Source organism: Giraffa tippelskirchi, chromosome Y (genome assembly GCF_054371585.1).
Source record: "Giraffa tippelskirchi isolate mGirTip1 chromosome Y, T2T-mGirTip1v1.2.pri, whole genome shotgun sequence".
NCBI classification, from domain to species: domain Eukaryota; kingdom Metazoa; phylum Chordata; class Mammalia; order Artiodactyla; family Giraffidae; genus Giraffa; species Giraffa tippelskirchi.
In genome coordinates, this window is record NC_137290.1 from 670,721 (window position 1) to 698,180 (window position 27,460).

A 27,460-nucleotide genomic window follows, 5' to 3' on the forward strand; every position below is an offset into this window, starting at 1 on the left:
AGCCACCAGTGAAGCCCAAGAATACTGCAGTTGGTAGCCTATCCCTTCTCCAGGGGATCTTCCCCGCCCAGGAATGGAACCCAGGTCTGCTACGTTGCAGGCAGACTCTTTACCATCTGAGCCGCCAGCGAAGTCCTGAGGGTCTGAGCCTCCGCCAGAGAAAACGCTCACGATGCTTTTGACCCAAGCAGGGTGTACGCCTGTGTGGTCTCCGCGTGGAGAGAGTCTCCATTCTCCCTGAACAGCAGGAAAATGTGTCACGTCCGTGGTGACCTTGAGTTCCTGAGGTTACCTACGACCCCGCAGGGTAAAGAGTCAGCCGGTAGAGACACAGCGGGTGAGGGGTGGGGAGAGGGGGACCCCTGCTGGTCACCCTGCCGCACCTGCAAGAGGTCACCGGCCGCAAGCTCTCCAAAGCCCCGAGGTTTAGGGGTTCATGGAGGAGCTGCGGGCGGTTAAGTCTCTCGGCAGGGCTGAGCAGCTAAGTCTCCAGGCCCTCCTCTCCCCTCCCTGGAGGGCAGGGCGGGGTGGGGCTGAAAATTCCAACCCTCTAAACACTGGGTTGGTTTCCCTGGCAACCAGCCTCGGTCCAGAAGGCTTCCAGGGACCCCTGTAGGGCTGAAAGGGGCTTACTATGAATAACAAAAGATGTCCATCTCCCCACAATCCTCAGGACATCCTGGGGATTTTTAGGACTTCTGATTCTGGAACCTAGACAGAGAATCTCCGTTAATAATGGTTAAGTCAATATGAAAAGATCTGTCCAGTCAAAGCTACACTTTTCCCAGTAGTCACTTATAGATGTGAGAGCTGGACTTAAAGAAAGCTGAGCACAGAAGAATTGATGCTTTTGAACTGTGGTGTTGGAGAAGACTCTTGAGAGTCCCTTGGACTGCAAGGAGATCCAACCAGTCCATCCTAAAGGAGATCAGTCCTGGGTGTTCATTGGAAGGACTGATGTTGAAGCTGAAACTCCAATACTTTGGCCACATGATGTGAAGAGGTGACTCATTGGAAAAGACCCTGATTCTGGGAAAGATTGAAGGCAGGAGGAGAAGGGGATGACAGAGGATGAGATGGTTGGATGGCATCACTGACTCAATGGACATGAGTATGAGCAAACTTTGGGAGTTGGTGATGGACAGGGAGACCTGGCGTGCTGCAGTCCATGAGATTGCAGACAGTCGGTCACGACTGAACAACTGAACTGAACTGAACTGAACATATATACAACGGAATATTACACAGCTGTAAAAAGGAATGAAACTGAGTCATTTTTGGGTTTTTATTTGCATTAGTAACAAATTCCCGAAGACCCAGAATATCATGCATAAGATAAATAATAGCTAGTATGGGTAACAATATGGACAATTGTATAATATATGTTCTGTTGAGTAAATCCCATGCAATGGATTCATCTTTCATAATGTCCGCGAACCAAGTTTATTATTAACTCTGCAAACTTCTGGACTTCCCAAGTGGCTCAGCAGTAATGAATCCACCTGCCATTGCAAGAGATGAGAGTTCGATCCCCGGGTCAGGAAGATTCCCTGGAGAAGGAAATGGCAACCCACTCCAGCATTGTTGCCTGGAGAATCCCATGGACATAGGAGCCTGGCGGGCTACAGTCCACAGGGTCTTAAAGAGTCAGAGGCAACTGAATACACACACACACACACACACACACACACACACACACACACACACCCTACAAACTTCTTGGGAGGTAGAGAAATACTCTCTTTTATAAATGAGCCTGAAATGGGTTCATCTGAAAATAGATTTCTCTCTGGTAAATTGTACAGATTAATGTTCCCCAGGGAGAGTCTCTCACCCACAGGAATGGAAGTGGAAGATGTGGAAATCCAAGTGGAAGAGGAGTCTAACTCCACCTCCCTAGTTTAAAGGGCTTTGCAAACCCCTGCTTCCATCCTGTCCCTGTTCATTCCTCCAGCTGCCCTGGGCGGGACTGCAGGCTTTCAGAACAGACAGGCTCAGAGAGGTCCCTACCCTGCCTGAGGCCACACAGCACACCGCCATCTGACTCCAAGCCGCTGAGTCACTCTCTCCGAAGCTCCGGCCCCACGCCGGGCTGCGTTCCCGGGCCACTGGGAGAGTGGACGTATGCCCTTTGTGCAAAAACATTCCATCTGCCTTTTCCCACCGTCTGGGACCGCCGGGCACATGGGCGCTCAGCTGGGGTTTTCAGGGGTGTGCGGCTAAAGCCCGTGAGAGTCATTTCCAAGGTTGATTAGGGTGATAAACATGCCCCCCAGGGACGCAGGGAAAACAAGGCGAGGTGAGGAGAAGGAGTAGCCGGAAAGAGAGGGTAGATAGCATCTCTGAGTCATGACCTTCCTGTACAACAGCCCCTGTCTTGGGGTGTGTTAGGAGCTTGGCGTCAAGGACATCCCCTCCCAAAAAAGAAGTCAAAATGTGAGAAGAATCGCTCCGGTGCTGTGTCGGAGTGCGGGGGAGTTGGCGGTAGAGTCCCTTGTCCTGACTTCCATCCTTGGAACTGGTCATCACGGAGCTCCGGCGTGGGGCGCAGGGCAGGTTTAGCAGCGTTGTGTTTTCACGGCTGGCGTGTGCGTCCTGAATGAGGGAGGGAGACCACCCCTCCAGGGAGACCAGTCTTTGTTCCAGCAGAGCCTTTGGCCTGCAACTCGGTGACAAACGGGCAGGGCCATCTGCTGGGCCCCTTCCTGAGACCCCCCAAGCCTCAGAGCACAACCCCACCCCCTACCCGGCCGGAGAGGGTGCTGGTGGCTCTAAGGAGCAGGAATTCTAAACCTCACTGAGGTCCCCAACACCCCACGGCTGATCCTCTGCATGAAGACGGACACTGGAGCTCCCTGGAAAGGGGTCTGGGTCCCCTCATTCCACAGTCCACCAAGGGGCAGGACCCCTGGTCCCCTTCTCCAGGGTTTCAGCCATACGCTTGGTCAGTCAGTCATGTCTGACTGTTTGTGACCCCGTGGACTGTAGCCCGCCAGGCTCCTCTGTCCATGGGATTCTCCAGGCAAGAACACTGGAGTGGGTTGCCACGTCCTCCTCCAGGGCATCTTCCCCACCCAGGGACCAAACCTGGGTCTCCCACATTGCAGGCAGATTCTTAACTCACTGAGCCATGAGGACCTAAACCTTAGTCCTGTAAGGGTAAGTGTAGCTTTATCTCATACCTGAAATGACAAGGTTTCTGACATAGCGGAGCTCAGCCCAGAGTGTAAATCAGATCTGGTACCAAAAGGTCACTTATGGTTCCCAGGGGGAAGGGTGGGGGAACGGATAGTTAGGGAGTCTGGGATGGACATGGACACACTGCTGTGTTTAACGTGGAGAACCAGCAAGGACCTGCTGGACAGCACAGGGAACTCTGCTCAATACTCTGTAATAACCTTATGGTTCCCAGGGGGAAGGATGGGGGAAGGGATAGTCAGGGAGTTTGGGATGGACATGGACACACTGCTGTATTTAACATGGGGAACCACCAAGGACCTGCTGGACAGGACAGGGAGCTCTGCTCAATGTCACGTGGCAGCCTGGATGGGAGGGGAGTCTGGGGGAGAATGGGTACACATATATGTACGGCTGAGTCCCTTCGCTGTCCACTTGCAACCATCACAGTACCATTAACTGGCTATAACTCAATAAAGGAGGAAAAGTTCATAATCTGCTCTTTGACTCAGGGGACTCAAACCATAGCTCCGTGACACCCTAGAGGGGTGGGGTGGGGTGAGTGTGAGGGAGACTCAAGAGGAAGGGGACATACATATACCTATAGCTGATCCCCTTAAAGAATCTGCCTGCCGATGCATGAGATGCGAGTTCGATCCCTGGTTGGGGAAGATCCCTGGAGGAGGGCAGGGCAACCCACTCCAGCATTCTTGCCTGGAGAATCCCATGGACAGAGGAGCCTGGTGGGCTACAGTCCACGAGGTCGCAAAGAGTCGGACACGACTGAAGCCTCTTAGCACAGCACAGCACGAGGCCGATGCATGTGGATGTAGGCCAGAGACCGACACAATGTTATAATCATCCTTCAGTCAAACATGAATCAGTTAAGAAAAGAAAAGAAGTGGTCGAGTGTTGAAACCCATCCCACATAGGGATGGGGAGAGGGGTCCTGCCTCCCTCGATTCATCGATGCCTGTCTGGAGACCAGCACTGGAAACAGGGTCAAACCCAGGGCGCCCGTGAGAGCTCTGAGCAGGGCTGCTAAAATGCATTCATACCTTCCTTTCTCTGAACTGTTCGGGGCCGTGGCATGCAGTGGTTTCAGAACAAACCGGTTTTTCTAAAACAGGATGTTCTAAACTTTCTCTTGCCTCGCAAAGTCCCCGGCCCCTACGCTACCGCCCACCTTGGGATCTGCCTCGCCGATCAGTGACTTTTGGGGTCCCTGCTCCCCAGCTGGCCACCCTGCACACCACCTCTGACCCAGGAATGACCCTTCCATACCAGGAGCGATCAGGTGGATGCCCAGCCTTCGGGGACAGGCTCGGGGACTGATTGCAGCTGGAAAACTGGCCCCAGATTGCAAAACCCACATCCCACAGATACAAGACACGTAGCCGTGTTTTCTGGAAACTGCCCAGGAATGGGCGGCTGAGCTGAAAAAAATGGGATGAGAGTCTTTCTCTGTTTGCAATACCCTGTCAAGCGGGCCTCCTGCGATGGGTGTTGCATTCTGGTGTCAACTAAAAATCAGTGAGCACCTGAAACCAGAGGGTTATTTTATTTGGTGGGAATGTGTGTAGGACCCCAAGCCCCGGGGACAGCATCTCTGCAGCTCTGAGGAAACAGCTCCGAGGAGCTGGGAGGGGGAGTCAGGCTGTATGCATGTTTGCAACAAAGGGAGCAGGCGGTCTGAAGGTCAAAGATCAGGTATCAAGGGCAGGAACTGAGTCTTCTATCTGTGGGAGGATGCAAGCGTGTGGGCTCACTGAATTCACTCCTTTCAAATGCAACTCTGCTGTCTGGGGCCAAGCCTGTTTCCTTGTTTACCTTAAGGAGTGAAAGAGGTCAGGGATGGCTGATTCGTGCATTTCCCCCCAGCTCCTCAGCCCCTTACTGATCACCGTGGGGTGTGGGGTGTGGGGTGGCATCTTCTGGATCCTAGTTTTGGGAGCTCACATTCGTATTTGTCCCTTGGACTTCAAGGAGATCCAATCAGTCCATCCTAAAGGAAATCAGTCCCGAATATTCACTGGAAGGACTGATGCTGAAGCTGAAGCTCCAGTCCTCTGCCCACCTGATATGAAGAGCTGACTCATTGGAAAAGACCCTGATGCTGGGAAAGATTGAAGGCGGGAGGAGAAGGGGACGACAGAGGATGAGATGGTTGGATGGCATCACTGAGTCCATGGACGTGAGTTTGAGTAAACTCCGGGAGTTGGTGATGGACAGGGAGGCCTGGCGTGCTGTAGTCCATGGGGTCGCAAACGGTCAGACACGCTTTGGCGACTGACCAACATTCGCATTTGGAGGGGAGAAATCGCTGATGGCGTGACATGTCTCCTTTATTTGACATGGCAGGAGATATTCTCACTTCACACTGGCTTGCTGTTTGTCCACTGATAAAGGTGTTTTCTCTCCATTTCTACCTTTGTGGAGGGGTGTTCTAGGGTGGGGAGACATTCTGCTAAATTAGACATCCTCGACACCACACAGACACACACACACACACACACACACCCCTCCAGGTTATCTGATCAAGCTTGTTGACTGCATCCTGCAGACACAGACAAGATAAACTCAGTGCCAGCCTGAACAAAAAAACAAAAACAAAAAACGGAGAAGTCAGTCCTCTAGACGACTAGAAAGCTCCTGTATCTGAAGTCTAAGGGGATCAAACTGCTATTCTCCCGTCTCCACGAACAGCAGCAGCCCGCTTACATTCTGCCATAGTTCTCATGCACACACTTGTTAAAAATTTTCAACATATTAAAAAAAAACCAGTAATGTACATTCACCCTGGGAGGCTTTGAGTGTTACTGCAGAGCTCCTTTACATTCAAATATCTCCCAGGAGCAAGGTCCTGAGTCCCTAGTTAAATAAAACCCTGGTTCCTAAAATGCCTCAGTGATTGCAGAAAGGGGCTTTTGTGCCTCCTCCGGGGCAGGAGGCGGGTGGCTGGTGTCCGTAAAGCGGGTGTTCTGCGGCCTCGCTTGTTGGGTACGTGTGATGAGTGACAGATGGTCCAGGAACCACTTGTGAGTGGAAATATGGACAGGACAGGAGCGGGAGGGTGGGCCTGTGCAAAGCAGGGTGGCCTTGGTCATCTTCCCTTACGGTTTACGTGAGCCAGGTGTCAGCAAGAACCAGCCCAACCAAGCGTCTGCCACCTACAGGCAGTCCACCTGCAAGCCGTTGGATGTCGGCATGAATGGGATGCGTTGGTTGGGGGTGTAGGGGCCCTGGGTGAGCTCACATACGGGTTGGGGCGTTGGGGCACTGCGTGACTTTAGACATCAGCATCCTTGGTTCCGGGGAGTCCCGTTCATGGCGGGGTTTTTTTGGGCCCCCGAGATGTTCTCCCAGGTCCTCAAACATCAGTGTAGATTGGGATGTTGGCTTGTGAGTTTGCACCCCCTCATAACATCATGTAAGAGTTGTCGCCCATCACAAACGCGAAATCCCCAAGAGAGACCACTCCACGGCCCTGGGGCGGCTGGCCAGGGAGCTGGCCGGAGTCCCCGGCAGCCTCTTCCTCCGCGGTCTGTGGGTACAACGGGCTCGTCATCACCACGGTCTTGGGCTTCTCGGTCTCGGTCGGCTGGACGACCACGGCGTCTTCTGGGGCACACTCCAGCTCCCCGTCTTCCATTTTGTTCAAGGACGCCACGTTCTGTGTGTCTTTGATCCACTCCTGCAAGGATGAAATGCTGTGGCTCACATTAGAAAGCATGAAATACCATTTGCATCAACATGGATGGACCTAAAGGGTGTCATACTGAATAAAGTAAGTCAGACAGAGAGGGGAAAATATACGATATCCCTTTCCTGTAAAATCTAAAGAGAAATGATACACATAAACTTACTGGCAAAACAGAAAGAGACTCAAAGGTGTAGAAAATGAACGTACGGTTGCTAGGGAAAAGGGACGGTTATGGAATTCAGGAAGGCCATGGACACACTGTTATATTTTAAATGGATAGCCATCGAGGACCTGCTGGACAGCACAGGGAACTCTGCTCAATACTCTGTAATAACCTCATGGTTCCCAGGGGGAAGGATGGGGAAGGGATAGTCAGGGAGTCTGGGATGGACATGGACACACTGCTGTATTTCACATGGAGAACCAACAAGGACCTGCTGGACAGCACAGAGAACTCTGCTCAATACTCTGTAATAACCTTATGGTTCCCAGGGGGAAGGATGGGGAAGGGATAGTCAGGGAGTCTGGGATGGACATGGACACACTGCTGTATTTCACATGGAGAACCAACAAGGACCTGCTGGACGGCACAGAGAACTCTGCTCAATGTCACATGGCAGCCTGGATGGGAGGGGAGTTTGGGGGAGAATGGATACATGTATATGGATGGCTGAGTCCACTTGCTGTTCACATTGTTCATCATCTATACCCCAATACAAAACGTTTTTGGTGTTAAAAATTTTTTTAATTAAAAAAATTATTGTGGCTCAGACTCTGCGCCGAAAAGCCCCGCCTTCGGAGCTGGTGCATCTTCACACACGTCCCTGGCAGGGACGCTTTCCCCGGTTGGGGCAAAAAAGCTCTCGTGTCTAGCGTCTCTGTACGGAATCCTGTGGTTTGCACACCTGCCTTTTGTCATCAGCCTCAACGCGCCGGCCTGTGGTCACTCCGGACACACGAGGGCGCCTGATCGTCGTTTCAGAAACCCAGATCCGTTCTCCACCCCCAGGTATATTGTCTGAGATCAGAGTGACGACCTATCAGAAGGATGACCTTCTGTCAGCAGGTCCGAGGGGGCGGACACTGAATTTCTAACAGGTGACCCAAGACTTCCTGAGGCTGGGAGCTCCATGGGACTGTCCTCCTCAAGGGGACTCCTCACTCCCTTCTCACATCCCTCCCCGGCTCCTTCTTCTAGCCCCAATTTTTGAAAAAATTGAGATTCCCTGTCCTAAATTCTGTTATAATCCCCTTTGCTCTCCCTTGAAGGGGACCGGGACACCACTCCCAAATCTGCCCCTTTGACGTGCGGAGGATGCTGACCTGAAGGCAGTTAAGTACGAAGCGCTGTAGAGGGTGTTCTCTGCTCTCCACTAATCCTCGCTAAAATTGATATTAATATTAACTGATGCCCCTTTGGGAAAGTAAATGTACATTTGGAAGAGTCACCCGGTCCCTTCCAACTCCAGAGACAATGCTTATCACCTGAAAGAGCCTGAGTCTGCATAAAATCTTACTAAACACCCCTCACTTCTCATGCATTTCCGAGACACGTCCTCACATCTCACCTGCCACTCACAGGTCCCCAACCCCTTTTCCTTTGCCTGGTCTCTTCCAAACACTCTATCATCCTTTGCTAAAATAGCAAATCAGCCCCAAGGTCTAACTACATCTTGGGGGTGTTCAGGTCTCTCTCTTTAATTTTTCTGGTCGGTTTAATTTGCAGGGCCCCAGGGACAACACTTAAGAGAGTAGAAGAATTCTTTTTTTTTTTTTTCTCATCTCCTACACCTAATTAGTTTTACAATTCACTTTGCTCCTCTAGGAAGCTGAATGGACTTCCCAGGTGGCAATAGTGGTGGGAAAAAACAAAAAACAAAAAACGCCTGCCAATGCAGAGGACCTAAGAGATAGAGTTCAATCCCTGAGTCGGGAGGATCCCCTGAAGAAGGAAATGGCAACCCACTTCAGCATTCTTGCCTGGAGAATCCCATGGACAGAGGGGCCTCGGGGGCTGCAATCCATGGGGTTGCAAAGAGCTGGATACAACTGAAGCAACTGAGCCAAAAAACAAGCAAACAAACAAACAAAAGGAAGCGAAACAGTGCGCTGTTTCCAAAATAATGATCTACCCAAGGGCTACCCCTCAGAACCTGGGAACAGGACTTAATTTGGAAGCAAGGTCTCTGCAGAGGTGATGGAGCGAAGGGTCTGAGATGAGGTTCCTCCTGGATGGGGGTGCCCTAAACCCCATGACGGGGTCCTCATAAGACACAGAAGAGGGGAGACACCGACACAGAGGAGAAGCCACGTGGAGACGGAGGCGGAGACGGGAGGGAGGCGGCCACCAGCCCAGGGACGATGCCCGGAGCCCCCAGAAGCTGGAAGAGGCGGGGAGGAGCCTCCCCTGGAGCCTCTGCAGGGAGCTCAGCCCTGGGACCCCTTGATCTCAGACATGTGGCCCCCAGGACCGGGGGGAGGATGAGTGTATGATGCTTTGCACCCCCAGGTTTATGGCAGCCCCGGGGAATGCACAGCGCTCTGATCCCGGCGTCCTATAAAATCCACGCCTGGTGATGGGGGGAGCCGGACCCCCCTTCGCTCCGTGGTCCCCAGCTCCTCCTCGGCCCCCCACCCCCCGTAAGCGTTTATCACAGGAAGGACATTAACGACCATAAACGTTGAAAAGCGGAAATGCAGGTTTCGCTGACGGCCCCCTGCAGTGGGAGCGGAGTAAGAACGGAACCTCCTGATAAGATCGGAAGGCGAGGAGGCTGGAAAATCCCATGGTCCTGGGGCGGAGGGGACACCGATCTGAAGCTGATTTCAAGAGAAGCCGCCCTCGGAGACCCTTGGATCCACTTTCTCTGACCGAAAGAGAAAAACAGTAAACTGCTGCTTTCGGATTCGAAGAGGCTCCCAGGCGTTCAAAGAGGAATAAAAGCCGTTTGTTGGTTTGCTTTTTTTTTTTTTTTTCTTTTTCATTAATGGTGAATCAGCTCCAATGTTCATTGCAACTCTGCTTTCAGTGGCCCCGATACAGATGCGGCCTAAGTGTCCGTCGACACAGTAATGAGCACACATCTCCTTCTCCAGAGGATCTTCCCGATCCAGGCATCGAACCCAGGCCTCCTGTTTTGCAGGCGGATTCTTTACCATCTCAGCCACCGGGAAAGCCCCCGGTAAAGGACATGTGGTAAATATATACACACTGGAATGTTGCTTACTCATCAAAAGGATGAAATAAATGCCCTTTGAAGCAACAGAGATGGACCTAGAGATTATCATACTAAATGAAGTTAAGTCACAGAGAAGGAGAAATATCATATGACATCCCTTATATGCAGACTCTAAAAAGAAATGATACAAATGAGCTTATGTACAAAACAGGCTCACAGGCTCAGAGAATGAATTTATGGTTGCTAGAAGAGAAGGAATATCTTTCCTTTTCTCCTTTGCTTTTCGCTTCTCTTCTTTTCCCAGCTATTTGTAAGGCCTCCTCAGACAGCCATTTTGCTTTTTTGCATTTCTTTTTCTTGGGGATGGTCTTGATCCCTTTCTCCTGTACAGTGTCACGAACCTCTGTCCATAGTTCATCAGGCACTCTGTCTATCAGATCTAGTCCCTTAAATCTATTTCTCACTTCTACTGTATAATCATAAGGGATTTGATTTAGGTCATACCTGAATGGTCTAGTGGTTTTCCCTACTTTCTTCAATTTAAGCAAAGGAGAAAAGGAAAGATATTCCCATCTGAATGCAGAGTTCCAAAGAATAGCAAGGAGAGATAAGAAAGCCTTCCTCAGTGATCAATGCAAAGAAATAGAGGAAAACAACAGAATGGGAAAGACTAGAGATCTCGTCAAGAAAATTAGAGATACCAAGGGAACATTTCAGGCAAAGATGGGCTCGATCAAGGACAGAAATGGTATGGACCTAACAGAGGTAGAAGATATTAAGAAGAGGTGGCAAGAATACACAGAAGAACTGTACAAAAAAGATCTTCACGACCCAGATAATCATGATGGTGTGATCACTCACCTAGAGCCAGACATCCTGGAATGTGAAGTCAAGTGGGCCTTAGAAAGCATCACTACGAACAAAGCTAGTGGAGGTGATGGAATTCCAGTTGAGTTATTTCAAATCCTGAAAGATGATGCTGTGAAAGTGCTGCGCTCAATATGCCAGCAAATCTGGAAAACTCAGCTATGGCCACAGGACTAGAAAAAGTCAGTTTTCATTCCAATCCCAAAGAAAGGCAATGCCAAAGAATGCTCGAACTACTGCACAATTGCACTCATCTCACATGCTAGTAAAGTAATGCTCAAAATTCTCCAAGCCTGGCTTCAGCAATATGTGAACTGTGAACTTCCAGATGTTCAAGCTGGTTTTAGAAAAGGCAGAGGAACCAGAGATCAAACTGCCAACATCCGCTGGATCATCGAAAAAGCAAGAGAGTTTCAGAAAAACATCTACTTCTGCCTTATTGACTATGCCAAAGCCTTTGACTGTGTGGATCACATTAAACTGTGGAAAATTCTTCAAGAGATGGGAATACCAGACCATCTGACCTGTCTCTTGAGAAACCTGTATGCAGGTCAGGAAGCAACAGTTTGAACTGGACATGGAACAACAGACTGGTTCCAAATAGGAAAAGGAGTACGTCAAGGCTGTATATTGTCACCCTGCTTATTTAACTTATATGCAGAGTACATCATGAGAAATGCTGGGCTGGAAGAAACACAAGCTAGAATCAAGATTGCCGGGAGAAATATCAATAACCTCAGATATGCAGATGACACCACCCTTACGGCGGAAAGCGAAGAAGAGCTAAAGAGCCTCTCAATGAAAGTGAAAGAGGAGAGTGAAAAAGTTGGCTTAAAACTCAACATTCAGAAAACTAAGATCATGGCATCTAGTCCTATCACTTCATGGCAGATAGATGGGGAAACAGTGGAAACAGTGGCAGACTTTATTTTTCTGGGCTCCAAAATCACTGCTGCTGGTGATTGCAGCCATGAAATTAAAAGACGCTTATTCCTTGGAAGGAAGGTTATGACCAATCTAGATAGCATATTTAAAAGCAGAGACATTACTTTGCCAACAAAGGTCCGCCTAGTCAAGGCTATGGTTTTTCCAGTGGTCATGTATGGATGTGCGAGTTGGACGGTGAAGAAAGCTGAGCGCCGAAGAATTGATGCTTTTGAACTGTGGTGTTGGAGAAGACTCTTGAGAGTGACTGCAAGGAGATCCAACCAGTCCATCCTACAGGAGATCAGTCCTGGGTGTTCATTGGAAGGACTGATGTTGAAGCTGAAACTCCAATACTTTGGCCACCTCATGCGAAGAGTTGACTCATTGGAAAAGACCCTGATGCTGGGTAGGATTGGGGGCAGGAGGAGAAGGGGACGACAGAGGATGAGATGGTTGGATGGCATCACCGACTCGATGGACATGGGTTTGGGTAAACTCCGGGAGTTGGTGATGGGCAGGGAGGTCTGGCGTGCTGCGATTCATGGGGTCGCAAAGAGTCGGACACGACTGAGCGACTGAACTAAGAAGGGAAGGGTGTGGGGAAAGGATAGTCAGGGAGTTTGGGATGGGCATGGACACGCTGCTGTATTTAACATGGAGAACTAGCAAGGACCTGCTGGACAGCACAGGGAACTCTGCTCAATGTCACGTGGCAGCCTGGATGGGAGGGGAGTTTGGGGGAGAATGGATACATGTACGTGTATGGCTGAGTCTCTTTGGTGTCCAGCTGAAACTGTCATTAATAGGCTATACCCCAAAGCAAAATAAAAAGTTGATTAAAAAAATACCTCTAAGCAGAAAAAATAAAATATTGCAGAGGGGTGATACTAGGGCCGCCCAGAGCAAGCTTGCACAAGGAGACGCTGCTTACCTGGAAGTTACCTTGGTGGGATTCAAAGAGCCCCAAGAAGGAGAACTTGGGATCAGGAACGCTGGGCATGAGAACCTTCTTAATCCTGAAATGGACATGGACAGTCTGTTCAGATGGGCTGGCACCCCCAAAAAGGGCATCCAAGTGGAAAGACCCCCACCAGGGACCCACGACAGCTGCATATGGATCTCGGGGTCTCAGCACCTTGGCGGAAAAAGCAGAGCCAGGAGACGCTCTCTGCCCTCCCCCATCTGCCTGAAAGGAGAGCATCAGTTTCCCTCCTGATTAAAGCAATGATTCCATTCATAAAAGTGGGCCCTCTCCTGTAGCAGGAAATGGACAGTGAATCATATCACCAAGATGGTGTCAAGACGATTCCATTCAGACAAGCTTCATCTGCGTGCAGTTTGTCTCACACATCTCTTAATCACTTCCTCACAATTTATGCCCATTCAGACTCCCTGTTCCCTTGTCTAGTGACTTTTCCACAGATTATTGCCCTTTGTTAAAATGCTATAAAAGTCTCCAGATGAAATGCCTGGTTAGGTGTTCACTTGCTTCCTGTGAATGACTTGTGCACTTAAAAATATTGCATCAGAAAAGAAATATAGACATATTCTTCTATTACTGTCTTTGGCCAGTTTAATTTGCAGGCCCCTAGGAACAGAGCCTAAGAGAAGCTCTCATCTGATAGGATGCTAATCCAACGGGAGTGGGATCCTTATAATAAGAGGAGGTCAAGACACAGACACACACACACACAGACGGAGGAGCACGTGAGGACTCGGAGGAGATGGCCGTCTACACGCCCAGGAGAGAGGCCTCGGGAGGAACCAGTCCTGCCCACGCCGGGACCTCAGGCTCCAGCCTCCAGGACTGGGAGAAATACAGGTCTGTTGTTTGAGCCCTCAGTCTTTGGTCCCTTGTTATGGCAGCTCCGGGAATATAATACGATCCATTAGACCACTCACTGTAACAGAAGCTTTCTTAAAGACAGGAGGAGTCTGTTTCCCCCCAAGAAGTGTATTCCTCGGATTCCTTGTGGGGTGATTTCAGTTTTGAATTAAAAGCACCCAAAGCAAAATAACAAGAAGAGCAAAAAACAGCAGACCCGTCGCTTGTCGACACCCCTATCTGACTGCTTCATCTCCTCCTGACTCCCTACCGCCTCTATTCCCCAACAGAGAATGATGAAGATGACATCTGTCTGAGCTGGTGAAAGCGGGAAATCTAGACTGAAGAATTAATGGGCCGTGGGCAAGAATTAAGAGAATTACCCCCATGCTCTATCCAGCCATGAGGGAAGGTCCTTGAAACTGTCTAACTCAGCCTGGCTCAGACCCAGTGAGAGTGGTCCAGAATGGCACCCCATCTTTTGCTATGCAGCACTCCCCTTGTTGCTATGGAAACGGCAATCGAAGAAATAAAGATGGCGCCCACAGTCCTGGGCATCAGTCCCTTCAAACATCCTCCACAATCAAATGCCTGGCACAACTAAGCTTGAATAAAGCTGGAAATGGCAGCAGTTAAATTTATTGCCTGGAAGGATAAGAGAGAGAACTATTTTAATATCATATTTTTGAAAGGCTTTCTACAGTTTCAAAGAATCTTGTTTTGGTGTATCTGTAACTGGATTTACAAACCAGACAAACTTTGCTTATCTCATCACATCACTCACCAGGTTGTCCAGTTTAATAAATGTCAATAAAAATTAAAACATGTTCTACATGCTTGTCATTCTAATATGATAGGCGGACAGAGCTCAGTGGAGTGTGCGTCTGAAGCAAGGTAACTACAATAAACTTAGACCAACTATTAAAAAGCAGAGACATCACTGACAAAGGTCTGGATAGTCATAGGTGTGTTTTTTCCAGTAGTCATGTACAGATGTGAGAACTGGACAGTAAAGAAGGCTGAGGGCTGAAGAATTGATGCTTTCAAACTGTGGTGTTGGAGAAGACTCTTGAGAATCCTTGAACAGAAAGGAGATCAAACCAATCCTAAAGGAAATCTGTCCTGAATATTCATTGGAAGGACTGATGCTGAAGCTGAAACTCCAATACTTTGGCTACCTGGTGCGAAGAACCGACTCATTGGAAAAGACCCTGATGCTGGGGAAGATTGAAGGTGGGAGGAGAAGGGGATGACAGAGGATGAGATGGTTGGATGGCATCATCGACTCAACGGACATGAGTTTGAGTAAACTCCGGGAGTTGGTGATGGACAGAGAGGCCTGACGTGCTGCAGTCCCTGGGGTCGCAATGGGTCGGACACGACTGAGTGATTGAACAGCAGTAACACTCATAGGAATGAACATTCCTGCATCCTATGGTCTCCAAGAGAATATTCCTCAATAAATTCTGCAGGTATCTCCGCACCTTTGGCACTATTCACCTCTCCGTTTTCTTGTCATATGCCATGTGCATTAGAGAGAAAGTGATATTCAGCTAAATAACCACACCACACAATTTTTTTTTCCCCCAACTCACTATATATGGAAACCAGAGCCCATGCATCTGAGGATTCCGGTGGGGACATCCTTACCTGTGTAGCTTCCATAGAGACAGAAGCAGAAGGAAGACTGTCAGGGAGGAGACCATGCCAGCAATTAAAATAAATCTGGGGAAAAGGCTGTTTTCCCAGCACGAATCTGAAGGGAAACAGAATGAGGGCTGTGAAGTTTTCAACACGAGACCGGGTGGCGCTCTAATCGCCCGCCGCTTTCCCTCGAGAAACGTCAGGGTCGGCAGATCTTGATTTTGGTGTGAAACACCCTGGAAGGAAAGGCGGGTCCACTGGAGACGCAAACGTCGGGCAGAAGGGAGCACAGACTCACCTCCGTCCGTCTATCATCTATCTGTCTCCCTGGGACCTCCCCCCTGGGCAGCAGTAAAGAATCCGCCTGCCAATGCAGGAGACGTAAGAGACCTGGGTTCGAACCCTGGGTCGGGAAGGTGCCCCGGAGAAGGAAATGGCAACCCACTCCAGTATTCTGGCCTGGAGAATCCCATGGACAGAGGAGCCTGGCGGGCTACAGTCCACGGAGTCTCAGAGTCGGACACGACTGAAGAGAATGAGCAGGCATCCACGCACCTGTCTATCATCTATCTGTCTATTATCTATTATCCATCGGCTTGTCCACCGCCTGTCATGCATCTGTGTTGATCTATATATCTCATCTATCTGTCTCTGCCATCTGTCTAGCATCAACTTATCTACACCTGCGTCCTAAGTCACTTCAGTCGTGTCTGACTCTGCCACCCCATGGACTGTAGCCCACCAGGCTCCTCAGTCCATGGGATTCTCCAGGCAAGAACACTGGAGTGGGTTGCCATGCCCTCCTTCAGGGGATCTTCCCCACTGAGGGATTGAACCCCCGTTTCCTCCATTGTAGGCAGATTCTTTACCACTAAGCCATTGGGGAAACCCCTGCTTTCCTATATCTGTAACCTATCATCATCTATCATCTATCCATTAAGCATCTATGGTCTAATAACCATTTATCATCTATTTATCTATAGATCTATCTACGTCTCTATACCTATATCCACGGAACAACATTCAGTCATGTCTGACTCTTTGTGACCCCACGGACTATACCATCCATGGAGTTCTCCAGGCCAGAATACTGGAGTGGGTAGCCTCTCCCTTCTCCAGGGGAATCTTCCCGACCCAGGGATCAAACCCAGGTCTCCCGCATTGCAGGCGGATTCTTTACCAGCTGAGCCACCAGGGAAGCCCAACAACATTCATAAATAACACTTATTATTCTTGCTGGGTCAATAGAAATAAAAGTGAAGCTTGGTCTGATGATAACGGCCACAGGAAGAGGCATTGCTTCCACAGTGACCTCTGCAGAAGGCCTTAGGACCATCCATGTTTTCAGGAGCCCCACTCCACCCTCCCCGCACGTAGCCCACTGGCCCCTGTCGGGCAGCGACGCTGCGTGAGAAGCATTACCTCTCAGCTCACCCCTCTGCTGGTGCGTCACCTCTGACCAGTCACTGGGGTATGTGTCCGAGCCGTAGCTGAACTCCAGGGCTTTCACCCTGGCCCGGAAGAAATAACACTTCTCAGTATCCAAACCGCCGATGGTAACGTTACAAGTTTCTGCCTCTGCGGACTGGAGCGGACAAAACACACACGATGAGCCATGACTGAGGCTTTACCCTGACGGCTCATCTTGTACCAGAGATGCTCACGAGATTCCTGCTTCCAGGACTTCCTCCTCCTGTTTCACTTCTCTCTGGGCAGACGTTTATCCTCAAAACAACAGCCAAAAAAAAAAAAAAAAAAAATGCGGAGACAGCTCTGCCTTTCCCTCCAAAAAGGAAATAAATCCACCATAACAAATATGATGAAAGAAGCTTTTGAAGATTTTCTAAGTTCTTCCTTTTTACAAAAGTAAATTTAAAAAAAATGTATTTATTTATTTTGCTGCGTCAGGTCTCAGTTGCAGCACGTGGGAGCTTCATTGCAGAACACGGGCTCAGTCATTGCCTCATGGGCTGAGTTTCCCAGACGCCTGGGAATCCTGGGTTCGTGGACCAGGGATGGAACCCACCCACGTGGCCTGCTTTGCAAGGCGGATTCCTAACCACTGGACCACCAGGGAAAGTGAAAAAGAAAGTGTTAGCCGCTCAGTCGTGCCCGACTCTCTGCGACCCTGGGGACTGTCGCCCACCAGGCTCCTCTCTGTCCGTGGAATTCTCCAAGCAAGAATCCTGGAGTGGGTTTGCCATGTCTTTCTCCAGGGGATCTTCACGACCCAGGGATCGAACCCGGGTCTGCTGCATTGCAGGAGGATTGTTTAGCGTCTGAGCCACTAGGGAAGCCCAAACAAGTCTGGATATTGGTGTCTCTCTGTCTCTCCATCCCAGGGACGCCTACTCACACCCGACCCGAGACCATGTCCCCTCACCTGCCACTCCGTGTCAAAGACGGTCTTGTACTGGACTTCATACTGGAGATCGTTGTATCCCAGATTGGGGCAGGTCACCATCATGGCTTCCTCACGCCACTGGAAGCTCAGGTCGCCGGGCGTTCTGGGTTTCACTAAGAACGAGAAAGAGCACGGTGACTAACACCTCTGAGAAGATAAACATGGCCCATCTCTGAACTCACAGCGGTCCCTGGGCTTCGATTCACTTTCCTCTCTGCCTGCTCCCCATCCTTTCCCCAATACTTCATGAGACATGAGCTTTCCTTGTCTTTAGCACATGGGCAATTGGAAGGGTTACCCAGCTCTCCGAGGACCCGTGGGGGTCTCATGGAAAGGAGCTCCCCTGAAACTGGTGGAGAAAGTTTTCGGGATGGGTCATGAAATGAATTGTGTTCCCACCAGAAAAAGATGCCTTGAACTCCTGGCCCCTAGCCCTTCACGATCTCTGGAAAGAGGATCATTACAGAGGTAACGGTTTAAGATAAGATGAGGTTGTAGAGACCGTGGAATTGAACAAAGTTAGTCAGACAGAGAGGCAAAAACTTATCCTATGGCATCCGTTATATGCAGAATCTAAAAAGACACGATACAAATGAATGTAGTTACAAAACAGAAAGAGATAGACTTAGAGAAGGTACTTAGGGTTACCAGGGGGAAAGGATGCGGGAAGGGATAGTCAGGGAATCTGGGATGGACATGGACACACTGCTGTGTTTAACATGGAGAACCCACAGGGACCTTCTGTCCAGCACAGGGAACTCTGCTCAATACTCTGTAATAACCTTATGGTTCCCAGGGGGAAGGATGGGGGAAGGGATAGTCAGGGAGTTTGGGATGGACATGGACACACTGCTGTATTTAACATGGAGAACCAGCAAGGCCCTGCTGGACAGCACAGGGAACTCTGCTCAATACTCTGTAATAACCTTATGGTTCCCAGGGGGAAGGATGGGGGAAGGGATAGTCAGGGAGTCTGGGATGGACATGGACACACTGCTGTGTTTAACATGGAGAACCCACAAGGACCTGCACAGGGAGCTCTGCTCCATGTCGTGTGGCAGCCTGGATGGGAGGGGAGTTTAGGGGAGAATTGATACACGTATATGTATGGCTGAGTCCCTCAGCTGTCCACCTGGAGTCATCACAGCATTGTTAATCGGCGATATTGTTGTTGCTGAGTCGGTAAGTCATGTCCGACTCTTGCGACCCCATGGACTGTAGCCCCACCAGGCTCCTCTGTCCATGGGATTCTCCAGGCAAGAACACTGGAGTGGGTTGCCATTTCCTTCTCCAGGGGATCTTCCCAACCCAAGGGTCGAACCTCACGTTGGATTTTAACAGGGACCTCTGACATTCCAGCCCTCAAAAAAAAAAAAAGAAAGAAAGGACCATTACATCACAGAAACGTAGACCAAAACAGGAATCTTTGGAGAGACTGGTTCACGCCATTTGTACAATGTCTCCTAACCCAAGAAGCATAGTCAGCCTTCAAGGTCCTTAATACGTACGGTAAGCGCTAATCGCTAGGTCCTTGGTGAGGAGAGGCTGTGTTCCATTCCGGATGGAAAAATATAGCGGTCCATCTCTTTGCACCTCCAGGAGGCACCCGGCCCTGTAGCCTTGCTGCAGAATATAGTTGGAGCATGGTTTGTAGTCCTCATTTTTATCTAGTCTGTAATTTTAAAAAGAGAATCACTCAGTCATGTAGGGCCCTTCAAAATAACCTCTTGGGGCTTCCCTGGTGGCTCAGTGGTAAAGAACCCGCCTGCCGATGCAGGAGACTCAGGTTCGATCCCTGGGACGGAAAGATCCCTCGTGCCGCCGAGCAGCTAAGGCCGTGAACCGACGGATCCTACCCTCTAGCACCCGCAGGCTGTGACTAGTGAAGCCCATGAACGTACAGTGTGTGTGCTCCACGAAAGGGGAAGGTGGCGCGCGACAACTGGAGACAATTCCACACAGCGGCAAAGGCTCAGCACAGCCAACGTCATACAAGTAAATAAAGTAAAAACTAAATAGCATCTCAAGGGCCGTTCCTTTGCCCCGCGTCTCTGCCACGGACTCAGATTGCATACCGGGTCATGTGCTTCTATGACCTCCCTCCCCTTACGACTACAGCAAGACCTGTCAAAACAGACAAGGAGCCTCCCCTCTCTCAAATGTTGATTCCCCTTCGATAGATCCCGTAGGGGGTGAATGGTGGCTCTGCAAAGGGCACGCCTACCCGCTAATCTGGAACCTGTGAACAAAACCTTATTAAGAAACAGGGTCTCTGCAGAGGTGATGGGGTGAAGGGTCTGAGATGAGGCCCTCCTGGATGGCGGTGGCCCTAAACCCCACAACAGGGTCCTTATAAGACACACAAGAGGAGAGACATGGACACAGAGGAGAAGCCACGTGGAGACGGAGGCGGAGACGGGAGGGAGGCGGCCACCAGCCCAGGGACGATGCCCGGAGCCCCCAGAAGCTGGAAGAGGTGGGGAGGAGCCTCCCCTGGAGCCTCTGCAGGGAGCTCATCCCTGGGACCCCTGACCTCAGGCGTCTGGGTCTCAGGACTCAGAGAGGATGTATTTTTTTTTTCCATTGTTCCAAGTTACTCAGCTTGAGGTAGTTTGTTGAGACCATCTAGGATACTATTAATGGTATCAATAATAATAATTGCTGCCACATATCAATACCATGAGCAATTAATAAATTGGTATCAATAAATAATTGACCTCCAGAGCAACCAAGCCCTTGATTCAAGGATGCGCTTTTAATACGGATGTGCCGAAACTGGATAAACCTTTGAGACTCCCCTGCAGTGTATTAACAGGAAGCCGAGAGGGGTTTACGCTCCATCCTTAAGTCTTCAACCCCAATCTGTGATGAGATCAAGAATTATCTCCTGTATGACAGAACAAACAGCTGCTCGGGAGAGAAAAAAAACGAAACGAGCTATCTGTGAGACCACCTATACCATCCGACACTTTTTTGTTTGCCCCGTGAGTCTTATTTTCCTAACAAATTCATCTTAAAAATTTCCCTCTTCTGTTCGCCTTCCTGCCTATCTCGTGTTTTATCAGATGGCAACAACTCAAGCCCTCACCAAACACCTCACTCTTTACGGAACTGAGACCAAATTCGTTGGAAAAAAAACCCTGCCTCCCACGTGGGCACCCAGGTCATTGAGTCAGGCAAGGCAAAGCGCCCTATGAAAGGAGGAGATGTGTTTATTTTTTTTGGAAGGCGGCCCCTGGTAAGCAGGGAATATAGTTGAAGGCAACAGAGACGCAGGCAAAGACAGCTGCTGGGACGTTGCAGAGAGCCCCACGGGGTCAGCCCGCTCTGTGCACGTCCTGTGAGAATCCAGGTGGTTTTGAGCGAGACTAGAAGGTTAAAAGGTCTGGGAGCTGCAGCTGTGCTTGTGGTAATACTGGGGGGGTCCAGAGGGCACACACTCACATTCACATTTCACTTACGGTTCCTCACACCTTCCCTTCCTGGCTGGCCCCCTCGGTGCCATCTTCCTAGGGGAAATGCTTTAGCCAAAGTCATGGTTTTCTGGGGAGCCAGGGTGGGGTGAGAGGGGGCTTACTTGCAGACGAGCCTGAAATGAATCCCAGTGACGGCACTTACTTGTAAATGAACGTGAAATTCATCCCAGCGTATGCACTTGCGTTCCACGTAACCTGCACGGTTTCAAAATTAAAGTTGATCACCTGAAGTTGCAACGCGTTTCCTGTGCAGAAAACAAAGAAAAAAAAGACACACGGAGAGGACTCTGAGGCGACGCTGGAAAGACTTTGAAATTTGTAAAATGATCTCAGCACTCGCAACAATGATACGGTGTTTTCTTAAAAAAAAAAATTTGATGGTGTATCTTATTTAGCCCAGTATGACCAGAATATTGGCCTTCCGTGATGGCTCAGTGGGTTAAGAAGCCACCCGCAATGAGGAAGTCACAGGAAACGTGGGTTCGATCCCTGGGCCGGGAAGATCCCCTGGAGGAGGAAGTGGCACCCCACTCCAGTATTCTGGCCTGGAGAATCCCATGGACAGAGGAGCCTGGGGGGCTACAGTCCATGGGGCCACAAAGAGTCGGACACGACTGAGTCGCTAAGCATGCACGCAGCCAGAATATTGGCATTGGAACATGTTAGCTGTCATCATCATCATTATATCCTCAAGTTATTATCCATCTACTATCTGTATTTATATATCTATCAATCACCTATCATCTATGGCATCTATCTAGGTAACTATCTATGTAAATATGTACAGCTATCTAGCTAGCTATCTATAATCATCAAGACATTTTATATTTTTACCGTGTGTCCAGAGTCTCCGTGTTTCACACTTTCAATACAAGAATGATGCAGTTCTTCAAAGGGAGTATAGAAAACATTTTATAATAACCGTAAAGGGAGCATGGCTTTTCAAAGAGGAGACTCACTATGCTGCAAGTTATATTAATTTATATTAAGTGATATTCATATGTGATGCATGGGCTATGCCTGCGAGCACGCGTGCTCAGTCGTGTCCGACTCTCTGCGACCCCGTGGACTACAGCCCGCCGGGCTCCTCTGTCCATGGGATTCTCCAGGCAAGAACACTGCAGTCAACTGCTACGCCCTCCTCCAGGGGATCTTCCCCCCTCGGAAATCGAACCCGAGCTTTCTGTGGCCGCCGCTTTGCAGGCGGAACCTTGACCGCTGGGCCACCAGGGACGCTCATGCATCAGCTCTGCTTCAACTAAAAATTCTGTAAAGCGATTATCCTTCTATTAAAAAAGAAACGTTTTATTTTTTAAAAAAGGATCGGGTTGTGTGCTTTAAAGAGCTGAATCATCGGGCCTGTGAATTAACAGCCCAACAAAGCTGTTAACCAGAACGTCACCCCCCCGCCCCGGCCCCGATACACCTTTTTTGCCTAATTTCATTTCCCCCGGATCCTCCTCACATCTGACACAGACTTTGTCATCTATCACTGGTGAGCAAGGAACCCCCAGGGAGAAGGTCTTGAAAACGGGAGCCTCCTATCACATAGATCCAGACGGGTCTGAAAGGTCTGGGGGCTTTTGTAACATGACTGGTTCTGTAACCTCTGGGGATTTTTTGTTTTGTTTTTCTTAACTTTTTCTCAGAAACCCACCAAGGTCGCGAGCAATCTGGACGTGAACAAACATACCAGCTGCGGGTCTCCGATAGGCAGACACATCTTGTAAATACCAAGAATTCCTCGCCCGCCCGCAGGGGTAGAACCTGCTTCCCATTTTGGAGAGCGTATCGAAAACATGATGGATGAATCAGAGGCATTTGTTCCAGCGAGCTCGGGCGCTCAGAGGGACTTTGAGCCCAGCCCCGCTGGGTATTTCCAAAGGGGTGTGAGTCGTGGGGGGAATCGGCATACGTTACATCATTTGATGTACAGTCCTGGGGTCTTTTTCCATCCAAGTGAGTTGCAGCGGTTCAAGCAGCCTTGGCTATAACAGATACCACACGGGTTTTATATCTATACATGCTGCTGCTGCTAAGTCGCTTCAGTTGTGTCCAACTCTTTGCAACCCCAAGGACTGTAGCCCACCAGGCTCCTCTGCCCCTGGTATTCTCCAGGCAAGAATACTGGAGTGGGGGTGCCATTTCCTTCTCCATATCTATACCTACATATACATATATAATTTCATCTCACTAGCTTCCCAGGTGGCACTAATGGTAAAGAATCCACCTAATACAGGAGCCAATACAGGAGACATAAGAGATGCATGTTCAATCCCTGGGTGGGGAAGATCCCCTGGAGGAGGGCATAGCAACCCACTCCAGTATTCTTGCCTGGAGAACCCCATGGACAGAGGAGCCTGGCGGACTACAGTCCACGGGGTCACAGAGAGTCAGATATGACCGAGCGACTCAGCAACATACCCGTGCTTCCTCACACACACTCCATCTCTTGCCCACACCACCTTCTTCTACAGCAGCTCGTGAACTCAGGGGCACAGCAGCGAAGACCCAGCAATGCCCAAAAGTAAAGACATAGATAAAATAAACAATAGCATCTTGAGAGCCGTTCCTTTGTCCCGCGTCTCTGCCACGGACTCAGACTGGCTACCGGGTCGTCAGCTTCGACGACCTCCCTCTCCTTACGACTACAGCAAGACCTGTCAAACAGAAAAGGAGCCCCCTCTCTCTCCAATGTTAGCATCCCTTGAACAGATCCTGCAGGGCTTGAACTGCGGCTCTCCAAATGGCATGCTTACATGCTCACCCCAGAATCTGGGGAGAGGACCTCATTAAGAAATGGGGTCTTTGCAGGTGTGATGAAGGGGAGGGTCTGAGATGAGGCCCTCCTGGATGGGGGTGGCCTAAACCCCATGACAAGGTCCTTATAAGACACAGAAGAGGGGAGACAAGGACATAGAGAAGCCACGTGGAGACGGAGGCGGAGACGGGAGGGAGGCGGCCACCAGCCCAGGGACGATGCCCTGGAGCCCCCAGAAGCTGGAAGAGGCGGTGAGGACCCTTCCCTGGAGACTCTGGAGAGAACTCAGCTCTGGGACACCGTGACCTCGGATGTCTGGTCCCCAGGGCTGGGGGAGGATGCATTTTCCTTGCAAGTTCAAGGACATTTTTTGGATGGCAAAGGTGCCTCATCAGTAGCTCAGTAGCCCTGCCGTCAACACATGGTGGCCTCGGATGGAAATACTATCTGATAGTCCACTGCAGCCATTAAGTCTGACTCTGTTGGTTAAAAATGGATCGATTGGGTAGAAATGTCCCCCGAGGGGTCTCGTGACACAACTCTGGGACCTTGGGTGGGAAGAGGGGCTGCTTTATTAAGACCATGCCCAGTGGGTTCTTAGGGTCTCACATCTGTAATGACCTCAGGCAAACAAAGGCCATTCATAAAGTGAGTCCTGCATTTTCCCAGGAAGTTCCTACGAAGGTTCTGAGTGAGCCCAGCTTCACAGGGGAATGAGCCCTCCGCCCTTTCAAGGTCTCTCCATATTCCCATGTCCTTGAAAGAAAAGCAACGACAAACCTAGACAGCGTATTAAAAAGCAGAGATGTCACTTTGCCAACAAAGGTCCGTCTAGTCAAAGCTATGATTTTCCCAGTAGTCATGTATGGATGTGAGAGTTGGACCGTAAAGAAGGCTGAGCGCTGAAGAATTGATGCTTTTGAACTGTGGTGTTGGAGAAGACTCTTAAGAGTCCCTTGGACAGCAAGGAGATCCAACCAGTCCCTCCTAAAGGAAATCAGTCCTGAATATTCATTGGAAGGACTGATGATGAAGCTGAAACTCCAATGCTTCGGCCACCTGATGCGAAGAACGGACTCATTGGAAAAGACCCTGATGCTGGGAAAGATTGAGGGCAGGAGGAGAAGGGGACGACAGAGGATGAGATGGTTGGATGGCATCACCGACTCAATGGACATGAGTTTGGGTAAACTCCGGGAGTTGGTGATGGACAGGAAGGCCTGGCGTGCTGCAGTCCATGGGGTCGCAGAGAGTCGGACACGACTGAGCAACTGAACAACAACAACAAAATCTTACTATTGTATCTGTGCTTCAAGAGGTTCAGATTCCAGAGCTGGTCTAAACTGTACTTTTCCACCCAAACTCCACGTGCAGGAGTGGGAGTCAGGAGGAAGCTACAGCCCTCAAGGAGTCTGTGGCCATGACCACGCCAAGCATAGCCAGGTCCTCCTCCCTTACGTCTGTCACTGGAAGATGGGAGGCCAGATCTGGACTTGTGAAGACAGATCGTGGGCGCTGCACACAGCTTGGGAAATTACGTGAGTGTCAGGCCTGGGGACTCTCCACGTCCAGGCTCCCTCCCTCTCCCCGCTGCGTCTGCTGGAAGCACAGTTTCCACCCCCTCAGGGCTGCAGCCCGGAAGGTCCCCGAGGACCCGTCCAAACCAGCTGGGCAACAGGCCGCCTTGGGCAGGGGTGGTCTAGCGTGGGGTGATGCCCGCAGACAGTTCACAAGAAGAACGTCAGGAACATGCCATCGCCAGCTCCTACCTGGGCGTGAAAGTGGCAGTCACTCAGTCGTACCGACTCTTTGTGACCCCACGGACGGTAGCCCGCCAGGCTCCTCTGTCCATGGGGATTCTCCAGGCCAGAATACTGGAGTGGGTAGCCATTCCCTTCTTCAGGGCATCTTCCCAACCCAGAGATCGAACCTGGGTCTCCTGCACTGGCAGGTGGGTTCTTTACTGTCTGAACCATCAGGGAAGCCCCACAACGGAAAGGTAAGTATTAATTTAAGCAAAAGGCTTGCACCTCTTTGCAGGCAGACAGCACAGTGAAACCACACAGATTCTCAGTTTTCTAGACACGGTCTCTCATATTTCTTTATTTTTCCATCTGAACGTAATCCTGGACGCAATGAATAGGGGGTCCTTTACAACAGGCAGACTCAGGTTTGTAGAGACTTCAGTCGTACCCTATTCTTTGCGACCCCCATAGAGTGTAGCCCGCCAGGCTCCTCTGTCCATGAGGATTCTCCAGGCAAGAACACTGGAGTGGGTAGCCATTCCCTTCTCCAGGGGGTCTTCCCAACTCAGGGAGGGAAACCTGTAAAAGCTGTTGTCAGTTTCACAAAGAAAACCGTGAGTTTGCAGAAGACATCGTAAAAAAAAAAAAAAAAAAAAGCAGAGATGTTGAAAGCAAGGGCACTTCACGCAGACAGGCGGCTACGGCTGCAAGCAAGACTTACGTGGCTTGGTTTTCCCTGATGCATTCGCGTGTCCCAGCAAGAAGACAGCGGCGGCCGCCCAGGGCAGAAAGAGATGCCTCATAGTGGAAGCAGGAGGTGGAGGCAACGAGCAGAAGGTCGACTCCTCCAAGGGGACTTCGGCTCATGACTAACGTACGAAGGTCACCCCTTTTTTTTAAAAAGCGGAAAAAAAAACTGGGGAAATGACTACAGGAAACAGTCACGCTTTTATTTTAAAAGATGACTCCGGTCAGAAAGGAAAAAAAAAAAATGCAGAATCATTTTTTCAGCCTCGCCGATCATTTGTGCAGCCCCGCCGGATACAACTGTCTAGAGAGGCTGATCAGATACTGGATGTTGTCCAGCCAGGGTTCTCAGCCGCTGGTGGTCGTCCTGTGTTTGGAGACGGAGGCCCAGGCAGGTCTCAGCTCGCTGATGCTTTCTGGCTGCTCATCCAGTGTCAAGGAGATTTGGTCCAGTTGCCGATGACACCAAGGGAAGCATGGGACAGCATGATGTCTGCGTAAGGGACAAAGTTTGCTGGTCTGCAGGGTCTCAATGGAGAATCACTTCCCAGAGGTTATCAGGGCGATATATCAGTGGGCTTTGCCCTGCAGGACAAAGCCTGGGCTGACCATCAGGTGCCGACTAACCCCCACCCCCTCAGGTCATAAAACCAGTCCATCCTAAAGGAAATCAAACCTGAACATTCATCGGAAGGACTGACAGTGAAAGCTCCAATGCTTTGGCCACCTGATGCGAAGAGCTGACTCACTGGAAAAGACCCCGATGCTGGGAAAGATTGAGGGCAGGAGGAGAAGGGGACGACAGAGGGTGAGACGCTTGGATGGCATCACCCACTCAATGGACAGGAGTTTGAGCAAGTTCCTGGAGATGGTGATGGACAGGGAGGCCTGGTGTGCTGCAGTCCGTGGGGTGGCAAAGAGCTGGACACGGCTGAGTGACTGGACAATAACTCACATCTGCATCCAGAAGCACTCCTGGGAGCCTGTGTTATCGTTCAGTCAATG

General features: G+C 50.1%; 1 protein-coding gene across 2 annotated transcripts; it reads right to left on the minus strand.

The window, feature by feature from the left end:
- Nucleotides 1–4,723: 4,723 nt before the first annotated feature.
- LOC145537612 (cytokine receptor-like factor 2) lies at nt 4,724–26,579 on the minus strand. 2 transcript variants are annotated; one of them, XM_081568310.1, is made up of 9 exons: nt 26,430–26,579; nt 21,345–21,447; nt 19,235–19,398; nt 17,706–17,839; nt 16,745–16,907; nt 15,329–15,434; nt 12,785–12,869; nt 5,557–6,871; nt 4,724–5,357 (listed from the first exon to the last, which is right to left on the minus strand). In XM_081568310.1, exons 1-8 carry the CDS (start codon nt 26,509–26,511, stop codon nt 6,596–6,598), a joined length of 1,113 nt encoding a protein of 370 aa, XP_081424436.1. In that variant the 5' UTR covers nt 26,512–26,579; the 3' UTR covers nt 4,724–5,357; nt 5,557–6,595. The 2 variants fall into 2 exon arrangements, with proteins under 2 accessions (XP_081424436.1, XP_081424435.1); XM_081568309.1 differs by lacking the exon at nt 4,724–5,357 and having other exon boundaries at nt 5,505–6,887.
- Between the last annotated feature and the right edge of the window lie 881 nt (nt 26,580–27,460).

Excerpts from the sequence above, each read along its gene's own strand:
- LOC145537612 (XM_081568309.1), bottom strand. The coding sequence starts at position 26,511 with ATGAGGCATCTCTTTCTGCCCTGGGCGGCCGCCGCTGTCTTCTTGCTG. Across the intron at positions 19,399-21,344 it reads AATTTCACGTTCATTTACAA|ACTAGATAAAAATGAGGACT; the intron begins GTAAGTGCCGTC and ends TTAAAATTACAG. Across the intron at positions 6,888-12,784 it reads CCCACCAAGGTAACTTCCAG|CATTTCATCCTTGCAGGAGT; the intron begins GTAAGCAGCGTC and ends TGTGAGCCACAG.